The following is a 20,429-nucleotide window of genomic DNA, read 5'->3' as shown; positions in this document are numbered from 1 at the left end:
ACTTGAGTGCAGGGCCAGCCTGCAGCCCCGTTCAGCCTGCCTCTGCCTTGGCCAAGGCCAGGAGGACCGTTCCCTGTAGCAGTCAAGGAAAAGACAGATCAGATCCAGCCTGTTTCTTCCTTCACCAAGAGCCTCCCGAGCCATGCCTAGCCTCCGGGGGGAGGGAAGGAGCGAGGACATTTTCAGCAGGGATGAGGATAGAGGGGTAGCGCTGGGCTTGTGCTGCCATCAGAGGAGAGGCCTGCAGGCTGCTAAACACCCCTGGTTCTCTAGAGGACCCGGAGGGGGGCTTGGGAAGCTGGCTGCACCACGCCCTGTAGGAGAAAACCCAGACAGAGCCAGGCTGGTCCCCTGGCCATTTATTCCCAAGTTTCTGAATGGCCCACGAGGGCACGAGTGTGGCTTCAGACCTTCTCAACACCCCCATCTTCTGCTCTGTGGCACTTGGCTTCTGTTCCATTGTGCAGGTGGGGACAAGGGACACTTTTGCCTTTTTCATGCAGTGCCACCAAATTGAGCCCTCATCCCTATAGCCTGGAATCACTACTCCCTTTTGTGTGACTTCCATGAATCGATGTGGAGAAAGGTCATGACCTTGGTTACATGCCTGCCCACTGAATGGGGTGCTAAGTGCGTGACACGGGTTTCTCTTTTGTTATTTCTTAGCAAATCTCGGTGAGCGCTCTGGCCAGTTCCTTCTAATCTTCCAGGTCACCCCCGGCCAACAGTCACCAGTGCGGCCTCAGGCAAGGGGTGCCCGTCAGGGTTCCTTTGCCAGGGGTCTTTCCAGCCCAGCTCTGACTGTCGTTAATGGTCCACGATCCTGTTTGGGGCACAGCCGACCAGGACAACCCTGACCATTCAGACGCTTGACGGTGGAGGGGCTGCGTGCCTGGATGCGGCCTCTTCACTGGGTGATGGGCCCAGGGCTAGCGTGCTCCCAAGCAACAGACCCGGAGCGGCTGCAGTAACGGGCTCCGCGCCCCTCAACCGCTTGGACCACAAAGGCGGTCTCATTCCTGCGACTTAGCCGTCGTCGGCCAGCAGGGGGCGCTCGTCTTTGTTGTCCTCCCGCAGGGACCCAGGCTGAGGGAGGCTCCCTCGTCCTCCACAACTGTGGAGGCAAGAAAGGGGAGGTGAGGGACGCCTGGGTGGCTCAGCGGTTGAGTCTGCTCCCAGGGCATGACCCTGGAGACTTAGGATCGAGCCCCACATCCGCTCTCTGCATGGAGCCTGCTTCTCCCCCTGCCTGTGTCTCTGCCTCTCTCTGTGTGTCTCTCATGGATAAATAAATAAAACCATTAAAAAAGGGGGGGGGGGGGGGGAGGAGGTGAGGGACACATGGTAAATTGCACTCTGGTTCCTAAAACTTCCATCTGGAAGTGACATGTCGCATGGCCCACATTTCATTGACTAAAGCAAATCACACGGTTCCCACCCAACTCAAAGGCAGCTAGCTGGTAAATGCCCAGAGTAGAATTAGAAATATTTAGTGAACAACTCTGGCGACTATCACAACATAGATTATCTTTGTGTTTTCTTTTCTATACTGATTACAAATTGGCAATCTGTACGTTGTGCAAGAACAAAAGGACTTGCTTTTCACAGTTTACGGGGCGCATTTTGTGCCCCTTGTTCCTGATAGACCACATTTATGGTACACTGTGACTGTGCCCTCCCTCCTGTGAGTCTCAGCGCCCCATCACGCACCCCACCCCTGGAAGCTACATCTCTGGTGACGGAGGCTCCCCAGTGCTTGACTCAGAGAGGGTAGAGAGCCCCAGGTGAGGAATCTCAGGGCGCTGGGGACAAACGTGGAATGTGTCCTTTGTGGTCACTATTTTCTGCTGTGCTTTACTGCACCTTCCTTCCGTGTACCTTGAGATCCCTTATGACAGTTTCCCAGCGACTTCCCTTAATTGTAAGCTCAGTTCCGCCCATTACAAAACCTCCATCTCCAGCTTGATTTAGATCCTTCTTCCCCCCTGTCCTGGCACCATCTTGAGCGGGCACCCTGACTGCTGGCAGGAGAGGAGGGGGTTCGGTCAGGCTCTGAGACAACTCCTCCTCTGCTTTGTCATGACTCAGCTCTTCCGAATGATGGGGTAGTGGAGGAGGGAGAGGAAAACCATGCGGGCTTCTTAGCAGACCGCAGCTGTGCTCCTCTGTTCTCGGTGGCAGCCTCTCAGATTAGCGTGGGTTGCCCACTGTGTAGTAGGTGCCCCAGTACTGGCTCTTGTGGGGGGCCCGAGTCGGGTCCTAGAGTGAGCATCCCCACTGCACAGGGACTTTCTGTGGGAAATTCAGCTCTAGCTTGACCTCTTCCACACTTCCCCACACCAGGGTACCCCAAGTCTACTTCGTTCTAAGGCGCCTGCCTGTGGTTTTGTATCTGTGATATGGCTCATGCCTGGCTCGCTTCTGGGGTGTCCATTCACCCATGGGAAACACACATCATTGCGCCGGAGCAGACTGACCCTTGGTGCCTCCTGTCTTGGCTCTGCCTCTCCCCTGCCTTGCTGCAGTAGGTTGAGGAGGCTGGTCAGCAAGGCTGCTGCATTGTCCAATTGCAAAATGAGGTATCAGGCCTGCGGCCGGCCTAAATCTCCAGGAGTGATTCTCTCTGAGTCTCCCTGCTTCTTCAGCTTCAAGGACGAGGAGAGGAAGCAGTACAATGATTCCTGGTTCTCAGCCTCCTCTCTCTTCCTACAGCCTTCTTTTATGGATTGGGTTGGGGAAGGGTGGCTAGTTGCAGAGCTGCTTCAAGTATTGTCCTCTCCTCAGGGAGGGTGTCAGGCTCCAACTGTTGCTCTTTGGGATACAGGATACTTAGCATTTTAAAAAAGATTTTATTTATTTATTACAAATAATCTCACAGAGAGGCAGAGACATAGGCAGAGGGAGAAGCAGGCTCCCCGTGGGGACCCCGATGTGGGACTCGATCCCCAAATATGAGGATCATGACCTGAGCCAAAGGCAGACATTCAACCATTGAGATACCCAGGTGCCCCACTTAGCATATTTTTTCTTAGTTTTGGGCCTTTATCACTAATTTTTGGGAAATAGAAATATCCCCCCATCAAAGTACTGTTACGGTGGGTTTAATGATAGATGTAAGGGAAGTTGATCCCAGAGGGAATCCCCTAGTAGCTTCAGTCTCAGGACCAGGGACCCCCAGGGGTTCCTACCATCTGAGAACTCTAATGGGCCTGCTGGCCCAGATAGGTCTGTCCTTGGGGAATCTATCCCAGGGCCAGGCAGGACCCCTGGGACCCACCCATCTTCATTCTTCACATAGCCTTCTGTGCTGTATAAAAACATGGTCTAAATTCCCACAAGTAACCCCCTGCAACACGGGCACAATGGAAGCAATTGGATCTCCTCAAGGAGAGTCCTTTTAGATATTTGACCTGTAACTACAAGTGGAAGCCCCAGTCCTTTCATTTTTCCCATCTTCCCACTGCTCAGTGCTTAGCAATTCTTTCCCACATGCCTACCTCCTCCCTGTTAAAGACAGAAACTGTTTTCTTGAGATCCAGAACTACCCTGAGCTGAGGTGAGCTGATTCCAGGATGTTTGAACTGACCTCTCTGAACACAGGCCCTTCAAAACCCTTAACTGGGCATGGAAGGGGCCTGGTGGGGACAAGGATGGTTCACATACAGAGAGCAGAGCAGGACCCCAGGCTCGATGCAGGAGGGCAGGGAAGCTTGCAGCATCATCTTCAGGGAGGCTGGTGGGGCATCGGCAGGAGACGGTGAGGAGTGGCCCTGGGCAGCAGCAAGAGCCCAGCTCAGGTGAAAGAGTAGGGGTCTGTGTGGCCTTACACACCTGTGGTATCAATTCCCAGGTGTCTCAGGACAAGTCCTGGACTGAGAGTCAGAAGATCAGCTTATCTTGTTTAGCTACCAAGCCACCACCTTTGGCTTTGGGCAGTTCCCTTCGCTTCACAGACCTGGATCCTTTCTGGCCAGACTCTGTGCTCTACTGCAAACAGGTAAGCTGGTCTTGCATCCACGGCTCCTGTGTTTCAGGGAAGAGGGAGGCACACGTGGAGAGGGAGGGGTCCACACAGCCTGAAGGCCAGTGCCCAACAGGGAGTTGTACCAAACATGGTGTCAGCAAGTAGGGCAGGTGTGAGAAGGCCCCCTTGGAGAGGAGCCACATGATGGGGCCGATCAGTAGGAAAGGCAGATGAAAATGAAGAGCTGAGATGTGCATGCTTGGGGGTGAGGAGAGGGGAGGATAAGATGCAGACCAAGCAAGAGGTAGAGGCGTGCAGGGGGAGGGAGAAGAAAGTCAGGAAGGAATTAGCGGTGTGGCTGATGGGCTGGCCCCCTGGGAGAAGCATGGGGTGGGTGGGAGGCGTGGTGGGGGTGGGGGAAGAAGGGTGGGAGGAAGGAGGCACCTCAAACTGGAAAAACAAACTAGAAATAGGCTGATGTCTCTGCTAGGCTGTTGGGGTTTGAAGTTTTCACATTCGTGACTAGGTTTGCAGGGCAGCGTGTGGGCTATTTCCCATCCAGAACAGATGCTCAGGAGAATGGGGACTGCACCTGAAATCTGCTACTGGGATTATCCCTGTCTCAGACCCCAGCCCGGTCTGTAGAGTCCAGGCTCCTGGACGCTTCCCCCTGGGTGTCCCACAGACCTGAAAACTCTGATATGCCTAAAACTGGGCGCATCACCCGCACCTGCCTCTTATAGGTCCCTTAAAGGAGGTCATTAAGGGTAAATGAGATCAGAAAGGACTGGTGTCCTTATAAGAAGAGGAGGAGACACCAGAGAATGTCTCTGTGCAGAGAGAAAAGGCCACTTAGACACAGTGAGAAACTGGCCATTTAGCAGCCAAGAGGAGAGGCCAAACCAGAAGCCAAGCCTGATGGCACCTTGACTGTGAATGTCTAGCTTATAGAACTGGGAGAAAAGAAATTTCTGTTGTTTAAGCCACCTGCTTGTGGTATTTTGTTACAGCAGCAGACTACAGTAGATTAATATTAAGCTTCTGGGATAAATCTAATTGCCTCAGTTTAGCCCAAGAAACTAAACTTCTTGGTCTGGTCCTGACCTTCAGCCACTCTTCCCGTGCACACTTTGCTGCACAAATATACAATCCCATTCCTGGGATATTGCCATGCTGCCCTGGTGTGCATGCAGTTAACCCTGTTGCTTCCATATTCTGTGCACTCTGCAAGTCGAATAAGTGATGGTGCTCTGTCCTACCTGCTGCTCAACGGCTTCACGTTTCATGTCTCCTCCTGGAACAACAGCAGCGTCAATAACAACATAAATAATCACAAATCTATGATGCAGTGTGATGCATAAATTACAGCAGTATTACAATCATTGCAATCATTGTATTTTATCCACACCCCCTAAACTCTAAAGTAGATATCAATATATTAAGTATGTAACTGAGTGAAAAATATAAGACTTAAGACCTTAGGTGACGTAGTCAAGATCATCCTGCTAGTAAAACGAGAGCAGGACTTGAACCTAGATCTTCACAAATGAACCACTCTCTGCTCTTAGTCTCCCTGCAGCATTGCTAAACTGCCTGGAACGGATGCCGTCATCTGTCTTTATGGCTGATGATGCCTCATCCTTCAAAACTTGGTTCACCTCATCTGATTCGCAGTGCTTCCTCCTAAATGCTCCCAAACCACCCTGCTCTTACCTCGCTACCACCCTGAGTTTTAAGGAGGGAAGATAGTTAAAATTGGAGTCTCTATTTTAAGGTCTCTTCTTAATTTATCACGGCGGGGGACAGTTAGCTGAAATCTTCGAGGTGGTGAAAAGATTTTCTTTTTGTTTGATTTTTTAAAAAAGACCTAAGATGGAAACAAAAATATCCCCACAACAACAATAATTATTCTTCTCGCTAATGTTTGAAGCTCTACCCAAGCATCACTTCTGTCCGGAAAAAAATCCCCAACTTATTTGTTCATTACATGCTGCTGCTTCCTACATCCATCCTAGCACCTATCACTGCCTGGGTAATAATCATTCTCATGTCTGCCCCTTCCACTAGACTAGAGCCATCACCCTAAGACTTAGACAATCTTGCAAACTTGAATGAGGGCAGTTATAGTAAAGCATTTAAAAGGTGTGTGAGACACCCTGAGATGTTTATGTGGGAAGAATTATGCAATAAGCACATTTGAAGGTAAAATTGGATACACGGGTAGAAAGACACTGAGGCTGTGTTTACAGAGCGTACTGCTCTCTGTGTATTTGAGCATGTAATGAGATGTATATGATGAGAGACTTGGGAGGGGGAACAGTAGAGCATGGTGGTTTAGAACAATGGACTTCATCTTCGAAAAGGCATCAGATTCACTTGGAGGGCTTGTTAACCACAGTTTGCCAGGATCCATCCCCAGTGGTTGGGAGTCAGGGTACAGCCTGAGAATTTGCATTTATAATAAATTCCCAGGTGAGGCTGGTGTTCCTCATCTGGAGCATACTTTGAGAATCATTGGTTTAGAATTTGGTTTCCAGTGTCAGATGGATTCCAGAATACATTCAGGTGCTTCTAAGAAGTATTTGGGTGACTCTGGGCAAATCATTTGTCTGCTCTGAGTCCCAGATCCTTCATCTGTAAAATGGGGATAATAATCCCTCCTCACAGGGTAACCACAGAGTTTCAGTGAATTAATGAGGGTAAAGTGCAGAGCACAGTGCCCTGTGCAAAGCTGGGGCTCATTCTCTGGGAGCTATCTTCCTCCCCCTCTTCCTCCGTATTATCAGTGAACTTTGGTGCTGGGAGGAGCCTAGAAAATCATCTGCTCTAATGTTTATGCATGAAAAATGCAAGACCAAGTAAGTGAAGTAGCCTCCAGATCAGACACCCAGCTTGTGGAAAAGCCAGAATTAGAATCCACTTTTTGTGACCTTTAATTTAGTATTCTTAATGGCACTTAATATGGAAATCTAAAGAGGGATAGGACGTCTATGAATGGAAAAATCCATTAACCATGAAGAAAGGAGTGTGTCCACTGCAGTGCTGAGTGGTACATAATGTTAATATCTAAAACATGCTTAGGGAGGAGGTTAATGAGATATACTTCCTGAGGCAGTGATATAAGGTAGAAATAGCATGACAAGATACCCATTCCACTGCAATAAGGTGTGATGAGGGGCTGTATTCTAGGAAGTTAGCTCCTTGAGGAGAAGCTAAGGGTGAAGGGACAACTGAATGTCAGTAGCAAAGCCATGTGGAATATCAGGGCAAGGAGGGACAGTGGAGACAGCTTCAAGTATGAGAGTCCCCACCTGGCTTTGCTATAAACTGGCTGTGTGTCCTTGAGCAGTTAGCATCACCCCTCGGGACTTCCTATGTTTTCACCTGTGACTGCTTATTACCTGTCAGGCACTTTGCTAGGTTCGTTCTCTCATAAAATCATTGCAACAACTACATGGTGTGCCAGAAATCACCTGCCTGACTCTCTAGTTGTATTCTTTCCCCTTCTCCATCTACTGTCTGCTCTATCATGAAAGGCTGGCTTGTGTGAACTGCATCAGTGGAGCTCCTCTCCCCTCTGGATAACCAGAAGTCCAACAGGAAATGGAGATGGAGAGTGAGAAGGGAAGGAGGACAGGGCAATTATCCTGGTTCTTCTGATGATTGACAAGGGCTGTTTGTCTTTTTCGACATCAATTGCTCCTCTCTAAGAGGCTTATATACATGACTCTCCTTCTCAGTTCCAAAAACCTCTTCTCCCCCTGAAACTTGTACCAAGACGTGGTAACAGCTCCACTGCTACTGGTCCGGATTTCCAACACTTCTACACCTTTGGTCTGTCGCAATTTCAATGTTCTTTGCTTCTATTGAGATTCTGACTGATACAGAATTGATAGTGGAAGTGGCACCAGGAAACAAACTCATACAATGGAACTCTGGGTTTAGATCAGTTATGTATGAACAACCCAAGGATAACTTCCATAAAGAGGGCAAAGGTAACAATGGTAGCTCATGGTAGATGGTGGCACCATGATAATTCAAATTACCACTGAATGCAGCATGGTCAAAAGTGGAGGGCAAGCTGTTGGGAGATCAAGTGGTTCTAGCACCTAGTCACGAGGGCAGTAACAGTGAGTATAAAGAGTGTGGAGTCATCTGATTCTTTGTATGACCTTAGATATCATACATAGGAGAAAAAGACAAATTAAAAGCTGTGAATATGCACATGGATGAGTTGAAGTACCCCCAGGAAACTCTAAAGCAGTCCCTCCTCTCCTGTAGGCACTGAGAGGACAAGGGATATGGACTGAGCCCAAATCACTACGTTAAGTAAATGCTCACTACTATTAGTTCTCTTGGGGACACAGGAGGGGAAAAAACGAAGTGACATGTGACTTAAATTACCCATAGAGAACATGTGCCTTACCCAAAAAAGTATAAAATTAAGACCTGTAAGGCAGCATTCCATTATAAAATGGAAGGTGCAAATATTGAACTCAGGCCAGTCAGGTGAAGATGGTGCCCATAAATGCAAAAACCGGTGACCTAGACTTCTGTGATACCTGTACCTGCAGCTTTGCTGCCTATCCTTCAACCACACTATGGTTTCACAGATAATTCCCTTCTATCAGTTAACAAATGAGGAAAAAGCACAAGCCCACTTCGGGAGTGGATCTGCACAGCGTGCCAGCACCAGCCAGAAGTGGACAGCGCCATGCTACAGCCCCTCTTGGGTCGTCCTCAAAGACTGTAGTGAACGGAAATCTTCCCAAGGAGACAGAACATCAGGCATGTATATGATTATCCACTTTGGTCTGAACTATAGACCTACACAGACTCATAGGCAGTGGATAACAGATGATTGGATCATTGAGGCTTTGAAAGAAAGCCTACCAGTGACAAGAAAGTTTAGGGAAGATATGCATGTATAGATCTCTTGAATGAGGCCTGTAGTGTGAAAATACTAGTGTTCTCCATGAATACCATCCTGAAACCAATCATGGTGATGGAGACTCAATAATCAAATGGACAATTTGACTCATGCTGTGGATCTAGTTGGCCTTTTCCCTAGTCACTCTGATGCCTGTTCAGTGGACCATGTATAAAATGGCCTTGGCAATAGAAATAGAGGCTATGGTTTAGCTTGAGTACATGGGTCCCCTCAAAGAGGTTCATTTATCCATGGATGGATGGACAGACAACCTGCTAATAGCAATTGATAGGCCCTTGATATTGTACTATATCTCCCACAATGATCAGCTAGTTACTTGGTAGTAGGTTGATTACATTGGATCATTCTCATCATGGAGGAGGTAGCAGTTAGTCTCCACAGGGAAGGGACACAAAACCTTGGTTTGGATTTACCCATAGGTTTTCTGCTAACATCTCCTCCATTCATGGATTTCAGCATGCCTTATCCATTGTCATGATATCTTTCACAACATTGCCTCTGATCAGAGGCACTAGTCTTAGCACATTTCTCGTAACTTAAAGGCAGCCGGCTTGACATTATATAGGAATGATCTGATGCAGGCTCAGATACATCACCAGCTAGGAGATCATGCCTTAAGTTAGGATCCTACTATCCCAAGTGATAATGCCTTTAGTTGGGATCCTACTATCCTACTGAGTGCAGTTATGTTTTAAATTGGATATCAGCATATAGTGCTGACTGCCCTTAAACAGGAAACAAAGGTCTGGAAACCAAGAGGTGGAGATGGGACGGGGGAAGGGTGATCCATCTCATTATTATGCCTAATAAACACTTTGAAGAGTTTTGTTTTTTGTCCCTATAACCTTGGGCTCAGTAGGTTTGGAGGCCGTAATACCCAAGGGAGAAATGTTTCCACCAGAGAACACAGTTATGGTTCTGATGGCTTGGAAGCTGAGCCTGCCCCCTAGTCATTTGGGGCACTTTATGCCAATAAACCAATAAGCAGATCTTATCAGAAGATCACTGAACTGAATGGAGGTTATTATCCTAATTACTTGGGGGAAATTGGGTTGTTGCTATACAATGAGGTAAAGAAAGACTATATTTGGAACCTGGGGATTCATTGGAGGTTCCTCTTCATAGTCCCTTACCTGAAAGAGCTCATCAATAAAAAACTAGAGCAATGGACCAAGAATTGAAATTTTATGGGAATGAAGGTCTGAGTCATCTCGCCAAGTGAAGAACCTCATCCAGCTAAGATGCTGGCTGAGAGTCATGGGACATGGGATAGCTGGTAAAAGATGACAGCATTACAGAGTAGAAGGTACATGTATAGAGACTACCACTTAAAGGTAGCAGTGGTACTGTATTTCTACTGTGTAATGTGGTCATAATATTTTAGGGTGACTTACCACTCCAGTTTCTCAGGACTGAGGTTTTCCTAGGACATAGGAATTTATTTCATTGCTAAACCCAGGAAAGTCTTTGGAAAACAAGAATAAGTCATCCTATTCATGCTTCTCACTCTATCAATAAATACTATGAAATAAATAGTGCTTGTCTTATATACTCAACAAGTGCATATGAAGGTAGTAAGTGGTTACTTTGGAATCTGGTAGACCTAGATGTTAAGTCCAACTATGCTACTCACCTGTGAGATGACTAAGACAATTTAGATTCTCCCAAGGCTTCACCTCCTTCTGAAGGCAATAGGTGTTTCTGTCCACCACTACCTGCCTTACATATTAGCATAGAAGACCCTATGTGGCCTGTTGCCCTTTCCCATGCCACTCTTTTTTTTAATACCAAACATATCTGTCTCACTTCTCCATTGTGCCAAGGGGCTTTCCTGACTTGAGGGTCCTGGTACCCATTGATCATCTCTCCAAATCTTCACGTCTGTGCCCTGCCCCCTGCAGGCCAAGGAGCTAAAAACCTGTTTTCACCACAGAAGCAAGACTACGGAGTTTTACCCCACCTCCATGGAGCCTGCATAGTCCAGCAGACGGAGGGATGCCATGTTGGACATAGTGGCCTGAGGCCATCCACCTACTTCCTTGGAACACTGCTGAATCTCTCAAACACTTCAGACCCTGATGGCACAAGCTGTAGTATTTTACCACAAATAAAGTTAAAGGAGCATTTCCAGGGTGTATGCTAGGTACTGGACACTATGGTAATGGTCTTAAAAGATGGTTCATTTAACTTTTGCAAAGATGTATTTTTTTGAAGAAACTGAGGCATAGGGAGGTTAAAATAACTTGTTTTAAACACCACAAAAATGGTAAAAAATGGTAGCACCAATATGTGTAAAACCAAATGCAAGTACCTCAAGCCTTGACCCCATAGCAGATGTCATATGCACAAATGGTTATAGGGGCCGGGTGGATCATATGAATGAGAGAGGTGGGCTGGGTAGGGACTCTAGTCAACTGAGAACGTAAACCCTTTCTACATAGGGTGGCCACTTATCAGCTCCATGGCTTATTGCCACATGAGAATGCCTATACAGTATGGGCCAAAGAAGCTGAAGTCCAAAATTTTACACAAAATGCTTTCATTTCAAAACATGGGTAATTTAATTTAATTTAATTTAATTCCATTTAAAAAAACACTTCATTGATTAAACACATTAAGCTTCCTGACCACCAGGTTTTAACTACTGTCCTACAGTCATGGAAAGAGAAATTTACTGAATGAGGAGAATCCAAGCCAGAATGCTGATCATAGCAGAAGAGCAAATAGTTATCACATAGTGTAGAAGCACCCCCTGTCATGTAATACACAGTTCTAATAAAGGGAACTGGAGAGAAACAGAATGACAACCAGCTCTGCTGATATATATGGTGGTCAGGAAAAACCTGAGGTACAGCAAAAAAAAAAACTAAGACTAGAAATCAGAATCTAAGGATTTTGAGGCACCAAAGTCTCCCTTGGGTCACTTCCTTTCCAGATATTTAAGATAGAATGATAAATTTCCTTTGAGTTTATGAGTAAGAGCTAATATCATTTCTTATACAGATAGTTTGATCCCTTGTTCTCTTCTGACAATGTAATAAATGTCACATGACTTACCTACTAGGGTATCTATTTACCTTCTGGAAATCTTTTGGGATACTGTTTCTCAAGAAGATGTCTTTTGAATCAATCCCTCCCTGAGGCCAGGTAACTCTCCACTCCATCCTTAATGCTAGACTCCTCAACCCAGATCACTGTAGTGTTGTGTAATTTCCCCTTGGAAATTTCTACTAGTTTGGCTCTTACTGGAACATCAGTCCATTCAGTTGCCTCTAGAGGAAGCTCCTTGCTCAGCAAGGACGTAGCCAAAGGGAAGGAGAAGGGAACTGAAGGATGATGAGAGGGCCTGCTGCTGACTGGTTTCTTCTGCCTTCCCCCTGGATCCTGGCTGCTTCCAAGGGGCTCCCTCATGGGCTAGATCTGCCTCCTGGGAGCCTCGTTCTTTGTCCTGGTGTTTGTCATTGGAGGCCATGATGTTCTGGAAAAAGCTTAGAATTCTTCTGACACAAGTCAGAAGACTTGTGTTTGTGTCCTGCCTCAAAGATCTATGTGCTCCTGGCAATCGTTTAGCCACTCAGGACTTCAGTGATAAAATGAGAATAATATCTACCTCTGTGGATCTTATCCAACTTAGACACATGTATATATAAAAAAAGTCTTTTTGTAAGCCACAAAACTTCACATAGACATAGGTCAGATTGCACTTGACCATTGATATTAAAAATATCTATCTGGGCAGCCCCGGTGGCTCAGTGGTTTAGTGTCGATTTCATCCCAGGGCGTGATCCTGGAGACCCGGGATCGAGTCCCACATTGGGCTCCCAGCAAGGAGCCTACTTCTCCCTCTGCCTGTGTCTCTGCTTCTCTCTCTTTCTCTCTCTCTCTCTCTGTCTTTCATGAATAAATAAATAAAATCTTTTTAAAAATCTATCTATCTTTAATCACAGAGGGGTTATGGCAGAGGCACACATTCATAAAAATTTTATTTTCTTGTAAAATAGAGTGGACACTAAGAAGTGCCTGCCCAGCCAGGTCTGTATTTTCTAGTGTTCTCTGCATTTGGGGGGGGATAAAGTGATTTAGTGTTTACTAATGGGAGTACAAGCAAAAGTAGTGAGTATCACTTAAGAATGCAAGGCAATTAGAAGTGCGTGTACCTTCTTTAATTTTCTTCCCATTTGCTCCCAGCTGAAGGGACTCCAAGGCCCTGGAGAGTGATAGAATTGCAAAATGGAAGGAAATCGAGTTCCCGAATCACCATGTGGAAGAAGGCTATCTGCTACTTGGGAACATCCTCACTGGGTCATTGCATGAGTGAGGAAGCAAACTTCCATCTTGTTAAGCCTCTGTCATATTGGAGGTTTATTTATGATAGCAGCTAATATTAGCCATTAGATAACAAATGAATCAAGGGAACGGGAACATATGGCTCAGGCAGTAAAAAGTGCTGAAAATGAACATGTGCACAAAGGCTGGCAATGTCTTTTTTCACACTAATACATGGGCCGTAGGGCCAAGGAATTACTAAAGGACATCCGCGATGCTCTATCAGGTAAGGTGGATAGGCAGTTCGATGTCACACACACACACACACACACACACACACACACACACGCATGCGCGCACATGCATGCATTCATGCATGCACATGCACATATCACTTTTGTGTACGTATTCCAGCATGCCAGGGTGAAAGACAGAAGTCACAGGCCTCTGAGGCCATTTAAGACTGTATTTTGTGTGTCAGGGACCTTATTTGTAGTCCGATTCAGAGTGCAGATGGAGCGGTACAGGCCCACAGAACTGAGCCCTGGTGGCATCCAGACCAGCACTCAGGTCTTCAGGTTCCCAGGCTTTTCTGCTCAACCCTCTTTCCCATTCACTCTGATTTATCCCAGCTTCTCCCTTGACAAAGCCTAACATCAGCCAGAAATGACTCAAAAAGGGGGAATGAGGGGCAGCCTGGGTGGCTCAGTGGTTAAGCCCCTGGCTTCAGCCCAGGGCGTGATTCTGGAGACCCGAGATTGAGTCCCACGTCAGGCTCCCTGCATGGAGCCTGCTTCTCCCTCTGCCTGTGTCTCTTCCCCTCTCTCTCTCTGTGTTTCTCTCATGAATAAAAAAATAAATAAATAAATAAATAAATAAATAAATAAATAAAATCTATTTAAAAAGGCGGGGGGGGGGAATGATAGGTACAAATGGGTCTCATGAGTTTGCATCTACCATATCACCAGCTAAAGGGCATTTTTCATTTTCACCTTAGTAGCTGGCAAAGAACCAAATGAGCATGTTAGCCAAACCCTTCTCCTTGCCTACATTTTTTGTGTTGTGTCCTCTTGAACTCTATACTCCATGCCAACATTATTCCAGGATGACACCGTATTGTGGTTTACCTCCATGCCTTGGAGCGTGCTGCTTTCTGCCTCTCTTTCAGCACCAGGGCCCCCTCACCAAGGTATTTTCTTCCTTCAAGATCCTACTTAAATGTTATATTCTCTGTGAAGTTTTTCCCGGTGCTTCCAGGCTGAGTCAGTATTTCCCATGGTACCTGCTTAAACCATTCTTAGAGTACTCATGACATAGAACTATAGTTTTAGTTGTACGTTGGTGGTTCATAGACTTCATCAGCTCCTTCCTATCACTTGGCTTTTTGAAAAAAAAAAGTGCATATAACGTCACCCCTCTTCTTACCTGAGTTGTTCAGAGCAGGAGTTCAGACAAAGCCACCACTCCACAGGTACCCCGGCCACCATGAAACAGCCTCCATCAAAGGATTCTGTTTTCCGGGAATGGCCCTTTGGGGATGGGAGATTGGTCACATTCTCCCCATTGAGAATTCGTTCTCTGAGAAGAGGAATGTCCCTGACAATTGTGGGAATGGAGCTGTATGGTCATGCCATAGTGTCCGGGCTGGTGGCTGTGCTCAACCATATGTCAGATGAGCAGGGCAGACAGGGAGCTCCTTGGGAGGGAGAGGAATGGGCCAGGTCTGATGGGGAGATGGGGGTAAGGACTTGGGGAACTATGCCATTTGGGGGAGAATGGACTTGGTTCCTGAGGGCTTTCAGCATCCTACAGTCAGCTGTGCCTTCTACCTTGGGTTCCATAGGAGCCCCCCTCCCCCCAACCCAGACCTCTGCAGCATTGAACCCCTCCACTTCCTAGGCTAGGTTAATGGATTTGTTTCTTGCAGCCAAAAGAGCCTTGGTTAAGAAAGTGTTAACCTCGCCCCTGGACTGTGAGTTGCTTGAGGTCTTCCTTATATCCCAGTGTAGGTCAATGCATAGACTGTGTTCAAAACCCACCTGCTGAATGGATGATAAGTAAACGAATGAACGGATGTGCCTATTGGTTATAAATCCAGGGCCCTGTTTGCCTGGCCGGACTCCTGCTCCACTGTGCCTTTCTGATACAAAATGCTCTTCCCCGTCATCACCGCAGCTCTGTTGCTCCTGCCCTCCAGCGTCCGAACGTCCAGCTTTTGACAAGTGGCATTTTCCTGAAGTATTTTTTGCTTTAAAAACACTGGGTCTGGCACACTGGGATCTGAGGGGATGGCAGATGCAGACAGGATATACAAATAGGAGACCACACTTTCACCTCAACCACTTCTGCTCCCAGAGAACCCCAGCTGGCCCCCTGGACCTTTTCCTGAAGAAACATGGAAGAAGCAAGCTGTATTTAGAGAGATATAAGTATAGCTTTTATTTTTTTTTTTAAACCAACCCAACATTTCCACTGGCAACTGTCAACATAGCTTATGACATGAGCACTGTTTCTTTTTTAGTTATTTTTTTAAGAAAAAAATGTGTTTAAAATTAAACAGGTGTTTTTTAATTTCTTTTTTCCCCTTAAAAAATGTATTTATGTCAATGCAGAAAGCCTAAAGATCTGTGGGCAGTTTTGTGATGATTTCATATGTGTGTTGGTGTGTGTGTGTGTGTGTGTGTGTGTGTGTGTTTTAAAGCCAGGTCCTTTCCAAATTTGTTGGGAGAAGGTCTGTAGGCCACGGCAATCTCTCTTTCTATAAACCCAGGCTCCGTGGGATGATAGCAACTAAGATGCCTCTTTACTGGGGCAAGAAATAGCCCACAGGCTGGAAAAAGAGCTTCATGAGGTTTAAAAACAAGCAGGAATGTGGGAGAGATGAGAAATTCCAGTTCCTATCTCGTGAAAATGCTTTCAAACATGACCTGAGGGTTCAGGAGAGGTGGAAGGAGCCCCTAGTTTTCTTATCAACCTCTCAGTGTTCCCAGTACCTCAAGAAATACAGTCAGACCTCTTAGTGTGGCACATTAGTAAGTGAGGGGGTGGTGACGCTGACATTTCTCCGAAGCACTGACATTTTAAATATAACCTTTCCTCTTCAAGATCTCACGAGGTGGACAGCTCTTCTCCTCAGCCTCAGATACGAAGCCAAAGATACTCAAGAAAGCCTTCTATCCCTTTTGTTTTTCCCCAGCTGCCCTTGGTCATAGCGTACCATTCCTATTTTTGTCCCACATCTCCCACTTGGTGGGCCTTCCTGCAGAAGGATAAACGTATAGACACGGACACAACGAGACAGACAGAAGCAATTGGAAAGGGCAGGGAAGGGGACCACGACTTTTTTCTTTTAAACTGGATTTGGACGAGAGCATGTAACACTCCTCCTGGCCCAGCCCCCTGATCTCCAGGGCTCCTCATGGGCATGCAAACTCACTTCCAGCCAGAGGCCATCACTCTCCCACGGAGAAGAAAAGCAGACGTGGGGGGGGGGGGGTGCGCAGGGGGCCACAGAGACAGTGCTACCCTGAGGGGGGGGGTGCGGTGGAGAGTCCTGCCTCTACCTGTCATCAGCGACCACCGTGAATTCCTTCACAGCACCTTTGTTACTAACTTCAGAAAGAAAAGACGGAACGAACGAATAATGAGCGACACCAGATGGGGAAGCCAGCACGGTCATGGCTACGGTGAGGTGAGAAGAGAACCGGAAAGGGGCCTTGGGGCTGGGCCTGCCGTCCCCCCTGGCGGGCTGGGCTGCGGGAGGGAGCAGGGCTGTGCGGGACCCAGAAAGACACGGGACGCCCTGCCCCCAGGGAGGGAGAAGCCCAGGAATAATCGGGAGGCGGTGGAAGGGCCTGACCTCTGCTGTGGACCTGGGACAGGGCTTGGGGAGACGGGGAGGAGGTGGATTTGTTGCTGTTGTTGGTTTGTATTGAATTAAATACTTCGTCAGGTGGGTGTTTCCTCCGCTGTGTTTGATGGGTTAAGACTCTGCCCTTCCAGTCCACGGCCGGCGGGGGCCTGGGTGGGGCGAGGGTCCTGGGGCTCAGGCCGAGCCCGCCGAGTGCCCTTCTCTGAGAAGTCCGAGGCCTGTGCTGCGGAGGCCGCACTGCGCTCCTGGCTCAGAAGCCCCTGATGTAGCAGTAGGCCTCCAGCGTGGCGAAGAGTATGTAGAGGAGCCACAGGCTCACGAAGAGCCAAGTCGTGGCCAGCTTGCAGCCGCGGGGGCCACCCAGCTCCCCGCCCAGGTGGGGCCGCCGGCGGTACAGGAGCACGCTGATGCAGACGAACGCGAAGATGGTGAAGAGGGTGACCGAGAAGGCCAGCGTGCCGGCGGACACGTAGAACTCCTGTCCCTGCAGGGCCCAGTAGATGGCGGCCACGGACCAGGCCAGGCCGATGCCCAGGAAGACGTTGATGGCGTTGCTGCCCGTGACGTTGCCGATGGAGGCATCAGAGTACATATCCTGGATGGCAGCGGCTTTGCTGGCAAACATGTCTGGAAAGAGGCAGAGATGGTGGGGGCTGGAGGGAGCCTGAGATGCGGGGGGGCCCCCCTGTGTGTCCAGAGGCATCTGGGGCCCCAGGCCGAGCCGAGGAAGGAGAGGCAGGGGCTCTGCCATTAACAAGCTGTGTGGCCTTGGACAAGTCACCTCACTTCTCTGGGCTTCAGGTTCCTCACTGCTGGGGTCTGAAGATCCCTAAGAGCCTACCGGTCCTGATATTTACTGAGTGGCATGCTCTTCCCTTTGGATTATTATTTTTTTTTTCAGCAAGGGGATTTTGCCCCAGATCTCACAATCTGCCCAGGGAACCTTGGCATCCCAGGAAGCTGCTTAGGGTAGATGCCTGGTTGTACCCATCACATGGGGTGTTAGCTCCTGTAACACAGTCAGGGCACAATGCCCCTGGACTCAGCATTGTGTTAGGCACTGGATTTATGGGGACAGAGGACACGCCAGGGAACCATGAGGAATGGACTCGAGGGAGACAGGGCTCTGCCTCTATAGTTAGTATATGGGGCACAGAGTTCTGCAAGCTGTTTGACTTCAGATGTTGGCATGGACTATAGTAGGCATTGGAAGGACCATCAGGGACATCTAGCCACTCTTTTATTTCACAGGTAAGGAAAAAAAGGGTCAAGGAATCTACCCAAGGTAATAAGACATTTGGCCTTAAAGCCCTCATGGAAGGGCCCTTTGCATATCATCACCCCAAAGAGTCTCCGGCAAAGCCATGAAACCAGCCAAATGCACCACCATGTAACCTTTATCAAGCCCCTAATGCTGCCAGCTGCTCTCTGGGCCAACTGCAAGGACTTGGAAATGTCCCAAGTGCTCTCCTTGCCCGCTTGTCCTGGCTTGATTCCTTGTTGCCAATTTTCTCGGATCTCCCAGAGAAAACCTCTTGCCTTTTCTTGCCTGACCATGCTTTTCTGCCTCTGATCCCCTGGAATTTCTCCCCACATGTGTTCCTTTTCCCCTGTAATAGTTCTGCTCCTTGCCCCGTCCAGTAGCTCCCATCCCTTGAGGCCTAGAGAGCAGAGATCACAGGGCATCTCCACCACAAAGCCTCCCGTGGATCATCCATCTAATTTCCTACCACCTGATACATTTCCAGGATACCCAAGCCTCTTGCATTACTAATGTATAAAACAATCCCTCTACTCTGGGCTGGGGTTTGGGGAAGAGATTTTCTGGAGTGTCATGTCCATTCAGTTACTCCTCGGAAGGATTTATTCTCTGAGTCCAGGAAGGGTTTCCCTCGGTCCAGCCAGCAGAGTCCTATCTGATAGGATTCAGCCTTCACCCTCTTGGAGGAGGATGTTCTCTCTTCTTTGCTGTGGCAGCAGGGAGGCTCCCCTGCCAGGAGTTCATGTTCAGATGCCCTGGACACCCAGCTGAACTAAGCAAGGAGCCTGAGCTAACACAGCCCTCTGCCTGCTAACTGCTCCTTGTCATTCCCGCCCAGCTTATATAAGTCTCTCTTGGAAGCAATCCACTACCTGACCCAGCCCAGGTCCCCTAGTTCCATGCTTGCACAGCACCTCTGCTTTCTTGTCACTGAACTTACCGAGATGATTTCAGTTACGGGAGTTGAGTGCAGTTCTGTCACTAGCTGCTGAGCTCCACTCAGAGCGGGGAGCACATCTCCTGCCTCCCATGAAAGCCTCATTGACTAGTGCAAGACTGCATCAGGCTCAGTAAATATTTGTCTAGTGAATGAGCAAGCTCATGCCTACTCCTGTGCGTCTTTGGGTATTTATAAGAAAAGAAAACAGTATGTAATTCATCATAGGAGAGGACAAGAGCTCATGAAGCTTCCTCTCCTGTCCCACCAGGAGACAATTTGTACTCACATGTGTCCTTCTAAGGAGGAAGCCAAGAATGCTTGTGAACATTTCTACTGTGACATTTTCAAGTGGGCTAATCTTTAGTCTCAGTGACTGCCAGAGGGACACGGAAGAACAGGATCTATATTCTTTGAATTACGTTGTTTGGGCCTTCATGTAACGTGGAGGTTAAGGAAGTGGGCCACTTACATGGGCGGTAGACTTAACCCTGTGGACCTCAGTTTTCTCATTTGACATGTGAGGATAATAACTATCCCTATTACATAGGGTTTTAGCGAGCATTACAGAGAGAAAACATGTAAACTGCTTAGCATACACAGTGCCTGAGACATCAAAAGTGTTCAAGAAATGTTTAGCTCTCTCTTGCTAGTAATATTATCATTAATCCCCTTGACTTCTGCATACTTTCTGGGCAGAGGCTCTATTAAGCTCAGATCTGAGGTTGTAAGGAAGGTAATGAGGCAAAGTGTAGGGGGTCACTTGAATCTGGTAATAACCTCTTTGCAAACCCAAGCACCCCTGACTCTTACCTGGCACAGAGGTCCCGAATGCCACGAACACCACAGCTGTGACTGAATCTTTGAGGCCAATGGTGCAGCCGAAGTGTGAGGCCAGGTCCCCAATTATGGCTGTAAGCATGCCAATGATGAGAATGGACACAACGAAGCAGGCCCAGCCATGGCAGTACTCTGTGGGGGGCACGCAGGCAAACAGCACCTTCCAGAAGACCGTCAGAAAATGCATGACATAGTCAAAGCAGGATGGCAGCCTCTCCTCCCCTGACTCATCCTCATCCTCGTCCCCTGCTGGAGATAAGATAAGACAGGCCCAGGGAAAGGCAGCGAGGTCAGGTTCTTATTCACAAAAAAGTCAAGTCAAACCACATGGCAAGCATT

General features: G+C 47.9%; 1 protein-coding gene across 5 annotated transcripts in view; it reads right to left on the bottom strand.

Moving 5' to 3' along the window:
* Positions 1 to 15,605: 15,605 nt before the first annotated feature.
* Positions 15,606 to 20,429, bottom strand: part of SLC8A3 (solute carrier family 8 member A3) — a 142,718-nt gene continuing 137,894 nt past the window's right edge. For all 5 annotated transcript variants that reach the window (XM_041759927.1, XM_041759928.1, XM_041759930.1 and 2 more), the window contains 2 exons: positions 20,064 to 20,339; positions 15,606 to 17,679 (listed from right to left, as the gene is read on the bottom strand). In XM_041759927.1, the coding sequence (XP_041615861.1) occupies positions 17,303 to 17,679; positions 20,064 to 20,339 (653 nt within the window). In that variant the 3' untranslated portion in view covers positions 15,606 to 17,302. The remainder of the gene's footprint in view (positions 17,680 to 20,063; positions 20,340 to 20,429) is intronic.

The sequence above is a fragment of the Vulpes lagopus genome, chromosome 6 (assembly GCF_018345385.1).
Source record: "Vulpes lagopus strain Blue_001 chromosome 6, ASM1834538v1, whole genome shotgun sequence".
NCBI classification, from domain to species: Eukaryota; Metazoa; Chordata; class Mammalia; order Carnivora; family Canidae; genus Vulpes; species Vulpes lagopus.
Note: the sequence above shows the minus strand (reverse complement) of the source record. Positions and strands in the feature narration are given on the sequence as shown.